Source organism: Pelophylax lessonae, assembly GCF_965119305.1.
Source record: "Pelophylax lessonae genome assembly, chromosome: 8".
Lineage (NCBI taxonomy): Eukaryota > Metazoa > Chordata > Amphibia > Anura > Ranidae > Pelophylax > Pelophylax lessonae.
In genome coordinates this window covers 195,212,330-195,233,618 of record NC_138775.1, presented here as the reverse complement: position 1 = coordinate 195,233,618, position 21,289 = coordinate 195,212,330, and the positions used below count along the sequence as shown (strand labels likewise).

The following is a 21,289-nucleotide window of genomic DNA, read 5'->3' as shown; positions in this document are numbered from 1 at the left end:
ATATTCTGTTGCCTAGCTACTCCTTCGGAGCAAAGTCTAATACCCCATATGTGACGAATATGAAGAGGCGGCGACTGTCGGAGGACGTAAGAGAAAAAAATGTTTCTAAGCCCAAAACAATAAAATCAGTCTGTATATGCAGTAAAGCATGCTTGTTCTACATTCTTTTATCATGGTTAGGTGATATGTTTCTGGGGTTGTGTTTGAGATGTGCAAAGAGAGATCATACAAATGCAAGTATAACAATTAAGTAATGACAGATACAGATAACTAATGTAAAAGTATTAGAAAATATAACAAAAATACTTAAAGTGTTACTAAACCCACAACAGTAAAATCAGTCTGTATAGGCAGTAAAGCATGCTTGATATACTCACTGTGGAACCTAAGGGGTTAATCCTCTGCATTGTGTAAAAAGGATATTTGATACTGTCTTCTCTGATCCTCCCCTTCGTTTACGGTCACCAATTCATCTGCCGATAGTACAGAGCCTTGAGGGCACTCTGCACATCAGTTTGGTGTGTACTGCTACAGAGTTTGGTGCATGTGATCAGCACAGGGCCAATCAGCACTGTCCAGACAGAGGGTCAGTGGTCCTGCAGCCTCATAGGACAAAGGAGAATGAAAATTCCACCTACAAGCTGTACCCAGTGCTCGGAAGGACACTGATAGAAGTCACAAGACTGCTATATACTTCTAAAGGGAAAAAGTATTTAGCAGTTTACATTAACAAAACTAATTGCATATAGTGAATTCAGAGTCCTGGGTTTAGTAACACTTTAATGTTAACCAGAGGTTTACCCATAGATCATATTTTTGATGGCCTATTGTTGGAAGGCAACATGTATTCTAATATCAGATGTGTCTGAATGGTTGAAACCGGATTACACCTGGCCTGGAATGCCAGCAGAGCAAGGTTAGCCAGCAGGGTGTTTGTGACAAGGAGTCATAAATGGGAATTCATATCCTCACAGGATGTTCTCGCATAGGCCTCCTGTTGTGAGGTATGGGGGTAGAGGAGCCTCAGGTACCTCCTGGGGAGGTTATATCAACATCAAAGGCCAGCTGTTACTGAAAGATGACCCGGGTCAAAAACAGTGGGGCTATAGCATGCTTCCTGTAAAAATGAGATACTTCCCGTTGATTAGCCGCTTGCCGACCGCCGCAAGTAGATATACTGCGGCGGTCAGCCCCGGCCAGGCAAAGTGACGTATATATACGTCACTAGCCTGTCACCGGTTTGTGAGCCAATAGCGGGCGAGTGCGCACCCGCTGAGGCGCGCGCCCCCGCCCGGCTCGTTCACTGAAGAGTCCGCACATGTGTCCGGCGGACCCGATGTCCGCCGGTCACACTACGATCGTCGGTAGAGCGGAAGAAAGGCGGGCTGTCATTCTCCCCTGTGTAAAAATGGAGATCAGACGGTTCTACTATGTAGAACCGTTGATCTCTGTTTTTACAATAGTAGACATGTCCCATCACAGTTAGAAACATGCCCCTAGGACACACTTAACCCCTCCCTCTCCAATACAGTTAACCCCTTCCCTGACAGTGTCATTTTTACAGTAACAGTGCATATGTATAGAACTGATTACTGCAGTAATGTCATTGGTAACCCCAAAAGTGTCAAAAATGTAAGTCAAGGGTCCAATCTGTCCGCCGCAATGTCGCAGTCCCGCAAAAAAAAAAAAAAAAAATCGCAGATTGCCGCCATTACTCGTAAAAAAAAAAAAAAAACACCAAAAATGACAAAAATCTTTCCCTTTGTTAGTAAACGCGATAACTTTTGCGCAAACCAATCAAAATACGCTTTTTGCGATTTTTTCTACCAAACATATGTAGCATAAAACAAATTGGCTGAAAATGTTAAAACATTTTGATTTTTACATTTTTTTGGGGGAATTTCATACAAAAAAAATGTGAAAAATATTGTTATTTTTGCAAAATTTACACTCTTTTTTTGTTTATAGCGCATGATCAAAAAAATCGCACAGGTGATCAAATCCCAACAAAAGAAAGCTCTGTTTGTGGGAAAAAAAAGACGTTAAATTAGTTTAGGTACAGCGTCGCACGACCGTGCAATTGTCCGTTAAAGTCACGCAGTACAAAAAAAAAAAAAAATCGCAAAAAACCCCCTGGTCAGGAAGGGGGTAAAATCTTCCGGGGCTTAAGCGGTTAGGAAGGGTGGCCTCTTTTGAATTGTCATTGGACAAGCAGACAGTGGGTGTTTATGTGGGTGGTGTCTGAGTGGACTTTAAAAGCAATCGCTAGCTAGAATTCTGTCTCTTTTGCGCTTGAGCCCAGCTGAAAGATACCGAATTGCGAGGACGCCCATATGTAAAGTATTATCTGTGCTTGTTTTGTCCTATGGGCTCTTACATAGTTACATAGTAGGTGAGGTTGAATAAAGACAATAGTCCATCTAGTTCAACCAGTGTAGGTGTGTGTGGCTGTAATCATCTCCCATACCCCTGAATGTTTTGATCCTTGAGATGTACGTCCAAGAGTCTTTTAAAAGTAGCCATACTCCCCGTAGTTACTACCATTTGTGGTAGAGAATTCCACAGTCTTGTAGCCCTTACTGTAAAGAACCCACTGCGTAGCCTGAGGTTAAATTGCTTTTCCTCTAATCGCATTGTATGGCCTTGTATCCTCATGCATTCCTTGTGACTGAATATTTTTTTTCTATGTTGAAATCACCATTGAGGTATTTATAAATCGCTATCATGTCCCCTCAGGAGTCTCCTCTCCAGGGAGAATAAATCAAGTGCTTGTAAGCGCTCTTTATAATTAAGGTCCTCAAATCCCCTAAATCAGTTTAGTTGCCCTTCTTTGTACTCTTTCCAGCTCCAACACATCCCTCCTGAGGACTGGCGACCAAAACTGGACAGAATACTCCAGATGAGGTCGGACCAGTGTTTTATAAAGTTGTAAATTATAGTTTTATCTCTGGAATACATCCCCTTCCTTATCCCTATCATGCACAGTCTTTCCAATCTGATTTTTCGTATGCGAAAAATGTATGTAAACAGTACATATTAAATGAAAATCGTTCGTTCTGTTCACATACAAGAACTTTTTGAAGTTTGTCTCTTCAGAATTTTTTCTTTGCAGAGTCCGATTCAGATGTTGAAAGTTGTGTACACAATATGCGAAGATCAAACAATTGTGCCTCATACAGAATTATTCTTCAGATTTTCTCATAGTGTGTACTCCACTTAAGAATTCCTAAAGTTACGGCTGTCCTTTATATTTTTACATTTTCCCACTAACTACTCTATCTGCAGCAGCAGTAGGATCCCAATCTAAACAATATAACCCAAAAAATCAACTGGGCCAAATGTTTACATATATACAGTTGGGCGGCGGCGGTGTTTAAGATGCAATGTGATTTTACAAACCTTTAGTACAATGTCAATGGGTGGATTTACTAAAATCAAACAGACTGTGCACTTTGCAAGTGTAGTTGCTCCAAAAATGAAATGAGATAAAGCTTCACTTTGCAAAGAACACCCAATCATATGCAAGGGGAAAAAAAAAAAAAAAAAAAACAGCATTTTTGCTTGCATATGATTGGATGATGGTAGTCAATAGAATGTCCCCTCACTTACTAAGCTCTGGAGCAACTGCTCTCACAGAGTGCAACTGCGTTTACAAATTACACACACTATTTGCCTTTAACAAATCTACCCCAGGGTCAGGACTGCATTAACTTTATGTTACCACGCTACGCCCCTACCGAAAAAGCAAGGCCAGACAGTGTGCAGGCAAATAAAGTAAAATTATTTTTTTTAAAGCAGGGCCCAGAGCTTGTCACCGTGTGCATTAGAAGCTGTAGCAAGTCAAAGAGAGCCTGCAAATTCTTGACTGGAGGACGTCCTGTCCTTTCCTCTCCAGCCCCTTTCCATGGGTGATCCGATCATATCAGCCTGTCAGTTTTTCAGGTAGACCTGATCCAATGGTCTATGTATTCCTATGGACCAGCGGGTGTAAACGGACTCTAGGCTGATTGGATCAGAGGGCAGTCAGGTGTAAAATGGAGACCTGCCCACCTATAGAGATTGGGCTCTGTCCATGTGAAAGTATGTGGCTATACTGTCCCTAGGCTATCCTTTTCATTCATTGAATTTCAGTTATTTTAATCACAGAGGCTCATCATCACATGTGGGCATTACCTAGGGCAGCTTCTATGTCAATGCAGTCTGCCTAAAAAAAAAAAAAAAAACACTATTTACAGTGCACCCGGAAAGTATTCACATCACTTTACTTTTTCCACATTTTGTTATATTACAGCCTAATTCCAAATGGATTAAATTCATTATTTTCCTAAAAAATTCTACAAACAATACCCAACAATTTCACAACGTGAAAGAAGTTTGTTTGAAATCGTTGCAGATTTATTAACCACCTCCCACCCGGCCATTGTACATATACGGCTGGGTGGGAGTCTCGTCCTTCTGAATGGACGTTCCGGAACGTCCTTCAGAAGGAGCGAGTTCGCGCCGCCGCGGGCACGCGCAACGGCGCGATCTCGATGTGCCTGTGTCCCTTTGGACACAGCGCAACAAGATGCGTCAGGAAGGCCCTGTGATTGGCCCTTCTGATCACATGACGGCTGTGTCCAATCACAGCTGTCATGCAATGTAAATACAGCCGTTGTAACGGCTTCGATCTCTTCTCCTCCCTGACAGATCCTGTCAGGGAGGAGAAGAAGAGGATCGATACTGGAGCTAGGGTGATCAGTGAGTATTTCTAAGTACTCACTGATCACAGGGGGGGGGGGGGTCTGTGCTGGTAATCAGAACATTGATTACCAGTGCAGCCCTGGGGGGGTGGGGTGCCACTAGATCCACCAGGGATGCCCACCCATGACCACCAGGGATGCCCACCATGGCCACCAGGGATGGCAAACAGCCTGCCAGTGGTGCCCTCCTATCAGTGCTGCCCACCAATGCCATATATCAGTGCTGCCCACCAGTGCCTGTTATTGCCATCCACCAGTGCTGCCCACCAGTGCCCATTATTGCCCACCAGTGCTGCCTATCAGTGCCCATCAGTGCCCCCCATCAGTGCCCATCAGTGCCCCACATCAGTGCCAATCAGTGCCGCCCATCAGTGCCGATCAGTGCCACCTATCAGTGCCCATCAGTGCCGCCGATCAGTGCCCATCAGTGCTGCCTATCAGTGCCCACCAATGCTACATATCAGTGCTATCTATCAGTGCCACATATCAGTGCCCATCAGTGCTGCATATCAGTGCTACCTATCAGTGCCCATCAGTGCTGCATATCAGTGCCACCCCATCAGTGCCACCCAATCAGTGTCTCCTCATCAGTGCCTGTCAGTGCGGCGTCATCAGTGCAGGAAAAAACGTATCTATTCACAAAATTTTATAACCTAAACAAAAAAACTTTTTTTTTTTCAAACTTTTCTGTCTTTTTTTATTTGTGCACCAAAAAAGAAAAAACCTGTCAGTGATCAAATACCACCAAAAGAAAGCTCTATTTGTGGGGAAAAAAATGACACAAATTTGGTTTAGGTACAGTGTTGCATGACTGCCCAATTGTCATTCAAAATGCAACAGCGCTAAAAGATGAAAATTGGTCTGGGAAGGAAGGGGGTTTAAGTGCCCAGTATTGAGGTAGTTAAAATAAAAATCCCATGTACAGAAGTATTCACAGCCTTTGCCATGACACTCAAAATTGAGCTCAGGTGCATTCTGTTTCCACTGCTCATCCTTGATCCAGGGAGAAGGTTCTTAGTCAGGGAGGTCACCAAAAACCCAATGGTCAATCTGACAGAGCTACAGCATTTCTCTGTGGAGAGAGGAGAACCTTCCAGAAGAACAAGCATCTCTGCAGCACTCCACCATTTAGGAATGTATGGTAGAGTGGCCAGATGGAAGCCACTCCTCAGTAAAAAGGCACAGTAATGACAGCATGCCTGGAGTTTGCCAAAAGGCACCTGAAAGACTCTCAGATCATGAGAAATAAAATTCTCTGGTCTGATGAAAGAAAGATTAAACTCTTTGCCCTGAATGGCAAGCTTCATATCTGGGGAAAACCAGGCACCGCTCATCTTCTGGCTAATACCATTCCTACATTGAAGCATGGTGGTGGCAACTTCATGCTGTGGGAATGTTTTTCAGCGGCAGAAACTGGGAGTCTACTCAGGATCGAGGGAAAGCTGAATGCAGCAATGCACAGATATATCCTTAATGAAAACCTGCTCAAGAGTACTCTGGACCTCAGAGTGGAGTGAAGGTTCATCTTCAAACAAGACAACAACCCTAAGCACACAGCCAAGATAATAAAGGAGTGGCTACGGGACAACTCTGTGAATGCCCTTGAGTGGCTAGAGCCCAGACTTGAACCCGATTGAACATCTCTGGAGAGATCTGAAAATGGCTGTGCACCGACTCTCCCCATCCAACCTGATGGAGCTTGAGAGGTCCTGCATAGAAGAATGGGAGAAACTACCCATAAACAGGGGTGTGCCAAGCTTGTAGCATCATACTTAAAAAGATGTGAGGCTGTAATTATCGCTTTTTATCTTTAATAATTTTGCAAAGATTTCAAACAAACTTCTTTCAGTGTCATTATGGGGTATTGTTTGTAGAATTTTGAGGAAAAACTGGATTTTTGTCTTACCGTAAAATCCTATTCTCTGATGTTCATTGACGGACACAGCTCCAGATCTTCCTGACCCTTGTTTTTTTTCTGCCTAGTGTCCTACTCCTGTAGGGGGCAGCATAAACCCTAAGGGTCAAGAAGATATGGAGCTGTGTCTATCAATGAACGAAAGAGAAAACTAGATTTTTGTCTCATAAAACCCTTTTCTCTGATGTTCATTGAAGGACACAGCTCCAGATCTTCTTGACTCTTGGGTTTATGCTGCCCCCTACAGGAATAGGACACTAGGCAGAAAAAAGCAAGGGTTAGGAAGATCTGGAGCTGTGTCAGTCAATGAACGAAAAATAAATAATGAATGGAATCCCTTTTTTTAATAAGGCCGTAACATAACAAAATGTGGAAAAAGTGAAGAGCTACTTTCCGGATGCACTGTACATATTCACCTAACTCTTCCCAATTGCCAGCCCAATGCTTGCACTAGGGCCGAGGGTTCTTGAGTAGAGTACTGAGACTGAGCACAGAGACCTGGAGATAATGTTGCTGAGTCTAAAAGTAAGGTATGTAATGAAAACAAAGATTTTATTTAAAAATGTATTAGCATGTTGATGAGGGAGAGGAAGGCAAAAATAAAAGCAGATTTTTTTTGTTCAGCTTTAATAACAGCTGAGGAACAAGAGAACATGGATGCTTTAGTCTGGATGGAAGCGAATATTATCCCACAGTAAATGATGCACAACTGTTTTTCATTATTTTTGTTAATAGTTTTGTCTGAAAATGATAAGTGAATTATAATAGAAAAAAATAGAACGTTTAATTTGTTAAAATGTGCAAAATAAGGGTGCATTCGCAATCCTAATCTGCAATAACAGTCTAGAAGAATCTGCTTTTATTCAGTCGTAATTGCTGGGAGAATTCATTTCCAAGAACATTCAGATGAGGAGAAAAACAATGATAATAAAAATCATTAAAATAATAATTAAATATCTTCAAACTCTGTATAGAGAATTTCCATAATTAATCTTTATACAATTAACGCAAGCTTCCTCTCAGTCACAAATTACATTTCTTCACCATGAACAGTGGGGATCGAAAGTTTGGGCACCCCAGGTAAAAATTTGTATTAATGTGCATAAAGAAGCCAAGGAAAGATGGAAAAATCTCCAAAAGGCATCAAATTACAGATTAGACATTCTTATAATATGTCAACAAAAGTTAGATTTTATTTACATCATTGACACTTTAAAAATTACAGAAAACAAAAAAATGGCGTCTGCAAAAGTTTGGGCACCAGCAAATATGTGGAAGAAGGTGCTCTGGTCAAATGAGACCAAAATTGAATTTTTTAGCATAAAAGCAAAATGCTATGTGTAGGGGAAAAATAAAATTGCATATAACCCTCTACACACCATCCCCACCATGAACCATGGTGGTGGCAGCATCATGTTTTAGGGATGTTTCTCTTCAGCAGAGACAGGGAAGCTAGTCAGAGTTGATGGGAAAATGGATGGAGCCAAATACAGGGCAATCTTAGAAGAAAATCTGTTAGCGTCTGCACACGACTTGAGACTGGGGTGGAGGGTTCACCTTCCAGCAGGACAATGACCCTAAACATACAGCCAGAGCTACAATGGAATGGTTTAGAAAAGATCAAAGCATATTCATGTGTTAGAATGGCCCAGTCAAAGTCCAGACCTAAATCCAATTGAGAATCTGTGACAAGACTTGAAATTTCTGTTCACAGACGCTCTCCATCCAATCTGACCGAGCTGGAGCTATTTTGCAAAGAAGAATGGACAAAAATGTCACTCTCTAGATGTGCAAAGCTGGTAGAGACATATCCAAAAAGATTTACAGCTGTAACTGCAGCGAAAGGTGGTTCTTTAAAGTATTGAGTCAGGGGGGTCTGAAAACAAATGCACGTCGCACTTTTTACATATAAAAAGGTTGAAAACCATTTATAATTTTCCTTCCACTTCACAATTATTTGCTACTTTGTGTTGGTCTATCACATAAAATACATTTACGTTTTTTGTTGCAACATGACAAAATGTGGAAAATTTTAAGGGCTATAAATACTTTTTCAAGGCACTGTAAATCTGCCTAGAGTTTAGCTTTAAATGAAGGAACCTATGGCAACCAACCAGAATACAGTCTACTGTAGTCATACCAGTAAAAAATGCATGTTAACTGGTGGCTATGGATTACAGCCCTGTAGATTTTGCATTTAAGAATTGTAATTCTTTCTTGAATGAGGGTCTCGGTATCACCGAAATAAAACATTAGTCTGGTTAATAACAATGACAGTACAAGTTGGTCAATGCATGTTATGGTTTCTTATTTTACAGAAGGATGTAAATTATAATGCACAAAACCACACTATAATCAGGTTTGAAGTAATTATTGCATGATTCAAACGTATTTTCATGTGCATTTTTGATTCTGACCTGCATATTTTAAACACACATCAATAAAATGGGGGTTTTCTCGAAGGTATCAAATATCGATCTATGTTATGTTCAAAATCTGTTTTTGTTGAGGTTGCCCCCACATCTAGTGTGACCATTTTTCCATTTGACTGTGAAGTAATTTTTGAGGGGTGATAAACCAAATAATAAATCTGGAAAAATAGGAGGATCAAATGTCCTCAACACCCCACCACCACCCCTAAACCAGTTATACTCACCTGAGCAGTGCTCTAACTACTCCTGCCACTGTTGACAATACCCAGCATTCAAGGTATGGAGGAGAATGTGACCTGCTCCCATGTTACAGTGTTCAGCCAATTGCTAGGTCTGAGCACTGTCACATGACCTGGGGAATGAATACACCTCACCTCCCCTTAATATCCGACACATGAATTTCAGTGCTGGCTATAGCAGGGGCAAGAGCTGCAAGGGGGAAGTAAGCATATCTAGGGTGGGAGCCTTTACAAATACACTGGGGGAGATTTACTGGTGCACACAGATTCAAGTGCAGCTGTGCCTAATAATCAGCGTCTAAGTTCAGCTTGTTCAATTAAGCTTTGACAATAAAACCTAGAAGCTGATAGGTTGCAATGCACTGGGTCACCCCTCTGGGTGATGAATGTGCACTACAATGAATTTAAAGGATAAGTTCACCTTTCTAAAAAAATAATAATAATAAATGCACATTTTTTTGCAGGTAAAAAAATGTGCATTTATTATTATTATTTTTTTTGAAGCCTTTAAAGCATAAACTCAGGCTCCTGCAGACTGTCTGTGTAGCTGTCTGCCCATTCCTTATAATGGCAGGCAATTACTGAATGGCAGGAAGAATCAATGAACTATTACAACACTTGCTAGCACCCTGGTAGTTTACCGAGAACTGCAAGCCGACAGCCGCAAATGATGATGGTACTTGTAGTTCATTCATTTACAGAACTCTGTGAATTAATGACCCGGTTGTGTGGCCCGAGCCTCACATGGCTGTGTTCTTTTCAAATTGTGACAGCGGGTGTGGGGAGAAGAATCCTAGGCCCACTGTCACAATTATGAAGGGAATCAGGGAGAGGATGCAGGAGCTGCAACATGTTACATGTTTGATGGGGAAATTTCATATTTCCCTATTAAAGTTGTCTCACAATATCTAACAAAGTCTCCAAAGCCTAGTTACCTTAGCTTACTTCATACAAAAGAAATGTCATTGTAAATTCACCATGTCCTTAAAAGGTCATGTTGCTTCCCATGGGGGTTAACCATTTCCTAAATACTACAGCTATAACTTGAATTTTCAGTCTCTACCAGGGTGAGCATGCGCCTGAATCCGATCATCTGTGCCACGCCGTATGAAAGTGGGCGGGACTCTGTGGCAAAGAAGCATCTTTAGTTAAGTCTTCTTGTTATATTTCCTAAACATTTGTTATCTGTATCTGTCAATACTTAATTAAATGTCATACTTTCCATATACATCTTAAATACAACCCCAAAAATGTAAACTATCATGTAGCCGTGATAAAACAGGTGGAACATGTAACATGTTCCCAAAAGGTGAACTTAACCTTTAACAACCTTTATAGTCCTACTGGTATTTGCTCTCAAAAAGCAGTTTGTTCTTCTATTCTGAATGGGAGAGATTTGATGCACTTGCGGTGTTCTAATGGGGAAAGCTGCAACATCTGCATGACTTTAGAAGTGATTAACCCTTTAACCACTTGCCGACCGCTCCACACAGATTTACTGTGGCAGGGCGGCTCGGCTGTGCATAATCACGTAGATCTACATAATTATGTGCATGCGGTTTCGGCGGCACACGCACGCCGCCAGAGCCGCTGTGATTACGCACAGCGGGAGCAAGACCGCAGGAGGAGCAGGCTCGATCGCTGCTGGCCTCCCGCGATCTTTGGCTAGAATGACAGAAGAGCCGCCTGCCTATGTGCACAAAGCAGGCGGCTCTTCTGCCAGAGAGGCAGGGAAAGATTGTGTGATCTGTCCAACCCATCCCCCCCACACAGTTAGTAAGTACAATAGGGAACACATTTAATCCTTTAATCACCTCCAGTGTTAACCCCTTCCCTGCCAGTGCCATTTATACAGTAACAGTACAATTTATTTAGCTGTGATTACTGTATAAATGTCACTGGTCCCCAAAAAAATGTGAAAAATGTCAGTTAGGGGTCTGATCTGTCCGCCGCAATGTCGCAGTTCCGATAAAAATCGCTGATTGCCGCCACTACTAATATAAAGTCTATAAATCGATCCCGTAGATTGTAAACGCTATAACTTTTTTGTTACCAAAAATATGTAGCAGAATACAAATTGGCCTAAACTGATAAAAAAAAATTAGATTTTTTAAATTTGTTTTTTGGGAATGTTTTATAGCAGAAAGTAAAACAATATTGCGTTTTTTTTTTCAAAATTGTCGCTCTTTTTTTGTTTATAGCGCAAAATCTAAAAATCGCAGAGGTGATCAAATACCACCAAAAGAAATCCCTATTTGTGAGAAAAAAATGACATCAATTGTATTCAGGTACGGCGTTGCATGACCGCGCAATTGTCAGTTAAATCAACGCAGTGCCGAATTGCAAAAAATGGCCTGGTCATTAAGGGGTAAAACCTTCCAGGGCTGAAGTGGTTAAGAGAATCTCACAAAAAAAATGACATTTTGTTGCACAGGATGCCTAAAATCTGACTTGCATTTTAGTGCAGACTTCTGGGAAAATTAGTGAGCTAATCACATAGGCAAGAAATTACATTTCTGGAGGTGTTCCATAAATCAACAGTGTACTAAGTGATTTCAGGTTGCTAAATTGCATTCAATTTTACAGAAAATTAAAGACTGAGAAAACCACAAATTGCAGAATGAAAAGGAAAGGTAGTTTTTAAGAACATTAAATTACAATATGGTTTGTGTTGCAATTATATATGTTAAATTATTTTTTTTAATCTGCTATATTTTTTCCCACAAAAGTGGAATTAAGCTAAAACTTTTTTAAGTTTTGCACAGAGTAGCCACTTGCTGACCACCCCACACAGATATACTGCTGCAGGGCAGCTACTCTGCGCTGGATCGTGATCCCATACGTGATCAGCGCATGTGCCCACCAGCCAAGGTGTGCTGTGATTTTTTACAGCACAAGCCGGTCAGTGGGTCCTGGCCAATGCTCGATCATTGAGACCCGCTGATCAGCTCTGTCATTCAGGGAAGGGAGCTCTGTGTTGTAGATAACACAGAGCTCCAAACACTGATAGGCGATCTTACTGTTTTTTTTATTCCCTGCAATGCAAGGAAAAAAACAGCACGATTGCTTAGTAAAAGCAGCACATAACACACATAGTTAACATGGTTAAGCACACATTTAACCTCTTGATCCCACCCTAGATGTTAACCCCTTCCCAGCCAGTGTCATTAGTACAGTGGCAGTGTATAGTATTAGCACTGATCACTGTAATAATGTCACTATTGATGTCAGTGTCAGTAAGTGTACCCCCCAAGCCAGTGTCAAATTTCCCTCCACACTATCAGTGTCCCACTATAAGTTGCTGATCACCGCCATTACAAGTTTAAAAAAAATAAACAAATAAAAATTCCAGTATCTATACCAGACTCTACAGCTTTTACGCAAACCAAATAATATACACTCATTTGGATTTTTTTTTTTTTTTTACCAGACATGTAGCAGAATACATTTTGGCCTAAATTCATGAAGATTTTTTTTATTGGATAGGTTTTATAGAAAATAAAAAATAAATTGTTTTTTTTTTTTCAACATTTTCCATCTGTTTTTGTTTATATAGCAAAAAATAAAAAACCCAGTGGTGATTAAATACCACCAAAAGAAAGTTCTATTTGTGTGTAAAAAAGGATACAAATTTAACTTGCATACAGTGTTGCCAGTTAAAGAAGTGCATTGCGTTACAGCAAAAAATGCTCTGGTAGGGAGTAAAATCTTCCAGAGGTCATGTGGGTAGGGAAGTGATAAAAGTCAGTCAAATTTTTATATGTAACTGCATCAGAGCACTTTTTGGGGTAAATTAGGGAAGGGTTAGAACCTGTGACGGTATTCTTACTATCGTCCTATCTCGTCAGATAAAATCTTCCCAAAGGGATCAGAGACAGTATTATTACCAAGACAAAAAAATGTACTCTAATGAAAACTAAAAAAAAAGTTTGGGTTGGAGTTAGACTTTACTGGGGTAGCCATGCAGACTATTGCTGATCAGGTCTTTGCTGCCAGAAAACCCACCAATTTTCCATTGGTCTCTGAGATAAGACTGCCTGTCCAACACCTGGTGCTGGAAGTAAATAGGGCATTATAGCCAAACTCTGATGACCCCAGCACCACTGCTAGAACCACTGATTGCTGAAAGTTTGAAGCAGGACGATCCTGAAGACCAACAGGAGGAGCAAGTGCAGAGGATTTTATGAAGGAGGAGAAGCCAGGGTGGATAAAAATCAATGATTTAAAAAAAAAATGCTTTGGGAGGAAAAATCTATCTAGTTTTCAAATTAGGATACACTAATAATTTAGTTTATTCAGCATTAAATGGAGCTTAGTTCTGTAGCATGAGGCGGTTTATATTCTGCAATATTTACATTTTTTGGTAAACTCATTCAATAAAATCCAGGCTCTGCAAGCTGGGATAACATGCACTGCATTGATGCATTCACACAATTTCACAGTAACCAGGAGATATAACAAACTTCAGGAATATTCCTTTATCCCATCGTTTTGCAAATCTATGTACACTACAAACTGTATGATTGAACCGGTTCCGATATCGCTTTATTACTAACCTGACAGCTTATTATTCTAAATAGGAAACTTCATTTTGTTTGCAAATATTAAAGATGCTAACTACCAGCAAGAATAAGTCCCTACATTTAAAGAGCACCTGTCATTTTTGGTTCCATCATAGCAGCGCCTGTTAGCGGGCATCCACTCACCTGGTGCCGCCACATCCCTCACCTTGATGTATCACTGCCACATCACCAGCTGTCCCATTAAAGTGAATGGGACTGTTGGGGAGTCAACAGCGGGTCAGAGAAGGAGCCACATCGGGACAGAGATGACAATTGCTTTTAAAATTATAATTTAAAACGAGTTGATTTAAATTAAACCTTTTTACTAGCGATTTAAATCAAGATTTAAATCCTGATTTAAATCTACCTTTTTTAAATCAAATCCACCCTGGAAATAAATAAGAATATAAGAAAATAAGATAAAATAAGAAAAAACACAATAAAAAAATGTACAGGTTAATTTTATACATTTTCAGATATCTCACCCAAATACAAATGGGAAAGCGTCCATGCCAATATGATGAACAAACAAGAGGTAAGAGAGGCAGGCCACAGCATCGGCAGTATAGATCTCCTTCTCAGGCACAGTGTCCTCATTCTCCAGGCTTTCAGCTTTGTGAATGTTGTGCATAAACGCCTTGGGTAGGGGTTCCCCAAGTGATACAAGAAAACCCTGTAACATGAATGTGCAATAATATTATTTCTCTTTTGAAAATGTTGCCTTTTCTTACCTAATATCAAAATCGCTTTATACCAAGGCATTTATATTAGATTGGAGGAACTAAAGGGGTTTATTTTCCCATAGCATCAAATTTGCAGCTCTAGTTATCTTAGTATAGCTTAGGAAAGAAGAGCATGCATTTGTCTATGGGCAGCAAAGAACACTTTCATTCATGGCTTTTCAATAAGTGAGTCCAAGCTGCAATAGCTTAGCAGAGGAGCTAGTGATCTAACTTAAAGTGCAGGGAAATGTAAAATTGTAGTTACCTGCTGCAAAAAAAAAAAAGAACGCAGAGTGTGTTGTAGAAGCAGCTCCAATCAAACTGTTTACAGAAAGGACTAGTGGATAGAATGCAGTAGTTGTCTTCTGGTACACCGGTCTTCAAGTCATTTTTCTATGTTGTAAATGGCTGCAACGGGATAGTGCCTGAACCCGCAGCATCACCCCAGTACCGTTTTCTATTTTAGAGCCGACCGCCGGCTCCCTTGTAGCTGTTAGACTGCCAATACGAGCAGCGGGAGGGGACGCCCCCCATCGTGCCGCCTTCTGCAGTTTGCTCAGGCTCTTCTGTCCCACCAGGAGACCTGAGCGGCCTGCCGGCATTACCAGACACCTGGGCAAAGCTGGAATCAGCTTTAATTAGCTCTCCTCTATAGTAACACAGAAGCGATGACATGACATCACTTCCCGTTTACACGGATGTCAAAGCCACCATTTTTAAAAAATCAAAAAGCATTTAAAATCTTCAACCTTGGTGTTTTAAATGCTCTTATTGGCAGAGGAGGGATTTGAGGTCTTATAGGCACCAGATCTCCCCATAAAGAGTACCTGTCACCTGCCTATTACTGTCACAAGCTGTTTTGAATGCTCCTATTGATAGGAGGAGGGATTTGAGGTCTTATAGGAACCAGATCTCTCCATAAAGAGTACCTGTCACCTGCCTATTACTGTCACAAGGTGTTTTGAATGCTCTAAATGGCAGGAGGGATTTGAGGTCTTATAGACACCAGATCTCTCCATAAAGAGTACCTGTCATGCAAGAAAAGTGATCAGTAAAAAAACAATTGAAAGAAACAGTGTAAAAAAAAAAAAAAAAGAATAAAAAAAATTTAAAATTAAAGTCCCCCCCCGCCACCCCCATGCGCAAAGGCGAACATGCGCATCGGTCACACACACACACACGCAAACAGTAATAGTCCCACGCATGTGACGTATCACCGCAAACGTCAGGACATGGGTAGTAATTCTAGCACCAGACCTCCTCTATAAATCTAAAGCGGTAACCTGTAAAGGCTTTTGAAATATTACCTATGGATAGTAAAATATGAAGGAGAGGAAAGCTTGCACATGTATGTTCAATATTGTAGACTTGAATGAACTGCAGGACCAATGTCAAGACTATGGAAGGTCGTGCACAAGTGTGGGCATTCCAGCACTAGATTTTTACCAGCTGGAATGTAGACAACACAGGGGGCCACTGTGTCAGCGGAGGTAAGTACCTGTGGGGGGGGGGGGGGGGGTGATGGTCCAGTTTAGGTTTATTTAGGAGTTTACGGGAGGGGGGCTGGGGATTTTAAATAGATCATGAACTTGCTCTAAGCCTTTCCAAAACTGTATGAACTGTAAGCTGTAGGACTGATACTTACTATTAAAGCAATAGTTTTCTAAGAAAACAGCCAGGGTGAATAGGATTTACCAAATACAATGAACAAATGAATATGTGAAATGAGACCTATACAAAGCAAATAAATCCATTCAATTCTCCTTGTGCTTACCATGATGCCTTCAGCAAATACAAAGAAAGGATTATCATTTAGTTCATCTTCTTCCAATTTCAGCTGAGCAGTGAGGAGGGGAAACTTCAGGCAACTAAAGCAGCTTGTGACAGATGTAAAAGAAAGGATTAGGGCACCTAGAAAGGATCATTATTGTTGCATTCATTACAGCCACACTCCATAATTGAAGCTCTGCACCCGCACTACAACAAAAGTGTAGCAGGGGCTGTGTGAAAGAGCCCTTAAAGTAGAACTATAAAAAACTTTTTTTTTTTTTAATTTTTGATAGAGCAAGGGAGGGTAATAACCCCTGAAAGATTTTTTTTTTTTGCCAAGTGTGCCCCACTGGGGAGATTTCCTATCACTTCCTGTCCCATAGCCAAACAAGGAAGTGAGAGGAAATCCCTGCAAATTAGGGGAATTCCTTGGGGACCCCCTGGTCAGCAGAACTAGTATCCCTAGTTCTGGGGACAACCCAAAATATTTAGTTTTACCTGGTGATCCATCCAGTAACACACTTCCTATTTTAGTTCACTGTACTGTATCTGTGAAGGTGCGGCGTTGTCACTTTAGGGCTGGACTACAGAACACCTCCCCCACTTTCCTTTTCCATAACATAGCTAGGAGGCAATCTGTATTCCTTACACACTTCCTGATAATACTGCAGAGCGTACAAGACACAGGACAGTGCTGGCAGGATCAACAGGTAATTTTGTACACTTATCAAAGTTAAAAGGGAGCAGATAATAAAAGTTAATTGTTAGGGTTTCCATACCATTTATTCCACAAATGTATTTGACTGGGAGCTTTGTTCAAAGGTTAGTGTTTATAGCCTACACAATAAAATGAGAAATTATACAATCGCGTGGATTTTATTTACCATTTTTCTGTTGACTTTTTAGAACTTCATGTAGCCATGTATACAATTAAAGTATCTTCATTGGGCAATTGGTACAACAAAAAAAGTCCTTGTATGAATAAAAACAGGTAAGATAACCTGACACATATTCCTTTCCAACCAATTATTTTTAAAATTGTGCAAGAAAATTTACAGGCGAAATTGGATTGGCCAGTACAGGGAAACACCCCAATTTTCTTTACAAGGGGCCCAATACATTATGTCATGTTAGGATCAATTTCTACTTAGTCTCTTATAAATTATTATTTTATATGTAAATACAATAAAGTGATTGTAAAGGCCCCATAGCTACGAAATCTCGCATTATTACACCGGCACCAGCTGTACTCAGGGATGTATTGCATTAAGTCCGTGCTCCGCCCCGCCTCCTCTCAGTGAGCTCTACGGGATGTAATGCTTTCACTTATACCAAGGGTAGGGGGGAGCTTGAACCTCAGGAAAACCACTCAAAACCCTGCCGGGGCATGAGGGTGTGACATGTAGTGCGTGGAGTATAGTACCTCAAACCCATCAGCATACAGCCTGTGAGCCAAGCAACTGGACAGACATCAAAAACAAATAAAAGAAAAGAAGTTGCAAAATATGGCTCCAACGAGGGTGAGGTGTGTTAAATCACGAACAACTTTACTGAGGTGAAAAAAATGTTGAATAAAAAGTCAAACAACAACATCAAGACTAAACAATTCATATGTAGAGAATAACCACTGACATGAAGATAAAAACAGCTGTATGGGGTCCTGTCTAGTGAAAAGCCGCTACTACGCTATCCTCAGATTCCACCCACCACCCAGATAACACATCAGGAGATCAACTTGACACTGAAGGGTCAGGGGATGAAACATAGAGATAACCACTCAGGAGTGTAGATGTGGGAAGAACGCTTCCAAGTTGATATAAATTCCCGGCTGGGGATAATTATCGGTTTGGTGGTATTGATGTCTCAGTCCATAATATTACGGGGATCTCCAGAGTTTACCGCTGGATGCAGGGTCCTCACACCTGGATTGGTGTAAAATGCAGTTAATTGCTCTACCACAGAGTCACTCTGGCAAATGGACATATAATTTGATGGCTGCAGTTTCCGGATAAAGTCCTCAGACACCAGATAAACAGGGACACAGCAGTAGACACCATATAAAGCAGCACGGACATATGGCTTAAACAGACAGATAAGCAAGCAAACACAGAGCTTGAAGCGGTGACAGAGTATTGCTGGTCTAGTATTGATCCAGTTTGTGTGTCTGGACAGTCGGAGCACCTGATGAGTAAGGTATCCTCTGGTCTGTAAGTATAACAGTCTGGGGTAAGTGGCTATGCTCACCGGCCGTCCATGCAGTGATGTCTGTTTTGTAAGTGTCGCCAAGACAGACAAGCAAGCAGACGTATGGTCACAAAAAGCAAAGCCGGTTACTGACCGTATGAATCCTGTCGATCCGTGTGTTGTGCGCTGCGCACAATCCATGAAATGCTTTGAAGTCAGTCCATAAGCATGTCCGGCCATGGAGATCCCCGTAATATTATGGACTGAGACATCAATACCACCAAACCGATAATTATCCCCAGCCGGGAATTTATATCAACTTGGAAGCGTTCTTCCCACATCTACACTCCTGAGTGGTTATCTCTATGTTTCATCCCTTGACCCTTCAGTGTCAAGTTGATCTCCTGATGTGTTATCTGGGTGGTGGGTGGAATCTGAGGATAGCGTAGTAGCGGCTTTTCACTAGACAGGACCCCATACAGCTGTTTTTATCTTCATGTCAGTGGTTATTCTCTACATATGAATTGTTTAGTCTTGATGTTGTTGTTTGACTTTTTATTCAACATTTTTTTCACCTCAATAAAGTTGTTCGTGATTTAACACACCTCACCCTCGTTGGAGCCATATTTTGCAACTTCTTTTCTTTTATTTGTTTGTAATGCTTTCAGTCTGCGCTCACTGAGAGGCGGGGCGGAGCAGAGTGCGGACTCAAAGCAATACATCCCGTAGAGCTCACTGAGAGGAGGTGGGGTGGAGGCAGGGCGGAGCACGGACTCAATGCAATACATCCGAGTACAGCTGGTGTCAGTGTAATAATGCGAGATTTCGTCACTAGGCGATTTGCAAGGGCTGCTGGGACACATCCCAGCAGCCCTTGCGAATCACAGAGTGACGAAATCGCCTATAGGCGGCCGGACCCGGAATGGCAGAAGAATAAAGAAGGAAAAAAAAGGTATTTCCTTGCAAAAAAAAAAATAGTTTCCATTGGTAAAAGTATTTTTAAAGGGGATTACCTACATCTAAACTTATTTAAATGTATGGAACTCCACTTTAAAGGATAAGTTCACTTTTTTGAAAAAAAAAAAAAAAAAATTAATGAGCAATTTTGCATTTATTTATTTATTTTTTTGGGGGCCTGTAAAGCACTGCACCAGCGATCAGCAGATTGCTGGTGCCATGCAGGTCTCCAGCAGATCTGCCAGTGTATCTGCTATCCTGTACGGCAGGGGTGGGGAACCTTTTTTCTGCCTAGGGCCATTTGGGTATTTATAAAACCATTCGGGGGCCGTACAAAATTATCACCTTAAAAATTAGCCTGTTATATTTGGTCAAACATTTAATTATCTAACCCCTAATGTGATGGCTGCAACTGCTTCTCTTTGGTGAAGTGTGTGATGTTAGCTGGTATTGATGATGTTGCTACTCACAAAAGGTTTTCCAGGTTTGCATCGGTCAGTCTGGAGCGCAGACGACTTTTTTGTGGTGGTAAGTTTTGAAAAGAACTGCTGTCAGGTACTGCTGGTGGGTATAGCTGGCTGGTACTGCTGGTGGGTACAGCTGGCTGGTACTGCTGGTGGGTACTGATGGCTCAGGCTGGTACTGCTGGCATGTACTGTGCTGTGAGTACTGCTGGATGGTACTGCTGGCTCAGGCTGATACTGCTGTGGGTACTGCTGACTCAGGCTGGTACTGTGCTGTAGGTACTGCTGGCTGGTACTGCTGGCTCAGGCTGGTACTGATGGCTGGTACTGTGCTGTGGGTACTGCTGGCTGGTACTGCTGGTTCAGGCGGGTACTGCTGTGGGTACTGCTGGCTCAGGCTGGTACTGCTGGCTGATATTGCTGTGGGTACTGCTGGCTGGTACTGTGCTGTAGGTACTGCTGGCTGGTACTGTGCTGTAGGTACTGCTGGCTGGTACTGTTGTATGTACTGCTGACTCTGGCTGGTACTGCTGGCTCTGGCTGGTACTGCTGGCTCTGCTGTGGGTACTGCTGGTTCTGGCTGGTACTGCTGTGTATACTGCTGGCTCTGGCTGGTACTGCTGGTTCTGGCTGGTACTGCTGGCTCTGGCTGGTACTGCTGTGTGTGCTGCTGGTGGGAAATGCTGGCTAGGAGAAGTGTAGCAGAGCCATGCTGGAGGAAGAGGTGATGTTTTCTGTATTGGTCACAGGCGGAGTGCATTTGATATCACTCCGCCTGTGACTCATTTAGACTGTCATAACGGAGCAGGAACTATACAGTAAGCATTGGCTCCATTCTGACAGATCAGCTGAGAGACACAGACTCAGCTGCATGGGGGGCCGAACCAGATGACTTCGGGGGCCGCATTCGGCCCCCGAACCATAGGTTCCCCACCCCTGCTGTACGGGTAAGCAAATACAATCTGACAGAATGCATGAATGAACTACCACGGCACTCCACAGCCAGTAGTAGTTAATTGAAAACTACAACCCGACAGCCACAAAGACCTTGTAGCTTTCCATGCAAAGAGACTTTTTAGTCAGTGACACGGCCGGGCGGGCGGATCCCCGCTCAACGTTTTTATTTTTTTAAATTGTGACAGCTAGCGGAGAGGGAGAAGAACCCAGCTAGCTGTCAACACAGGGATGAGGGAGGTGCAGGAGCCAGTCCATTTGTAACATGTTAAACCCTGAATATGGGTGTAACATCTAACAAGTTACGAAAGGCGAACTTATCCTTTAAGGAAGAGAATGCATTAAAAT

At 41.8% G+C, this 21,289-nt stretch overlaps 1 protein-coding gene across 1 annotated transcript in view; it reads right to left on the bottom strand.

The window, feature by feature from the left end:
* The window catches only part of GLMN (glomulin, FKBP associated protein), a 107,448-nt gene that overhangs the window by 52,841 nt on the left and 33,318 nt on the right, over window positions 1-21,289 (bottom strand). The window contains exons 7-8 of the mRNA XM_082266403.1: window positions 16,387-16,489; window positions 14,376-14,563 (exon numbers count right to left, since the gene is read on the bottom strand). Of these exons, the coding sequence (XP_082122529.1) occupies window positions 14,376-14,563; window positions 16,387-16,489 (291 nt within the window). The remainder of the gene's footprint in view (window positions 1-14,375; window positions 14,564-16,386; window positions 16,490-21,289) is intronic.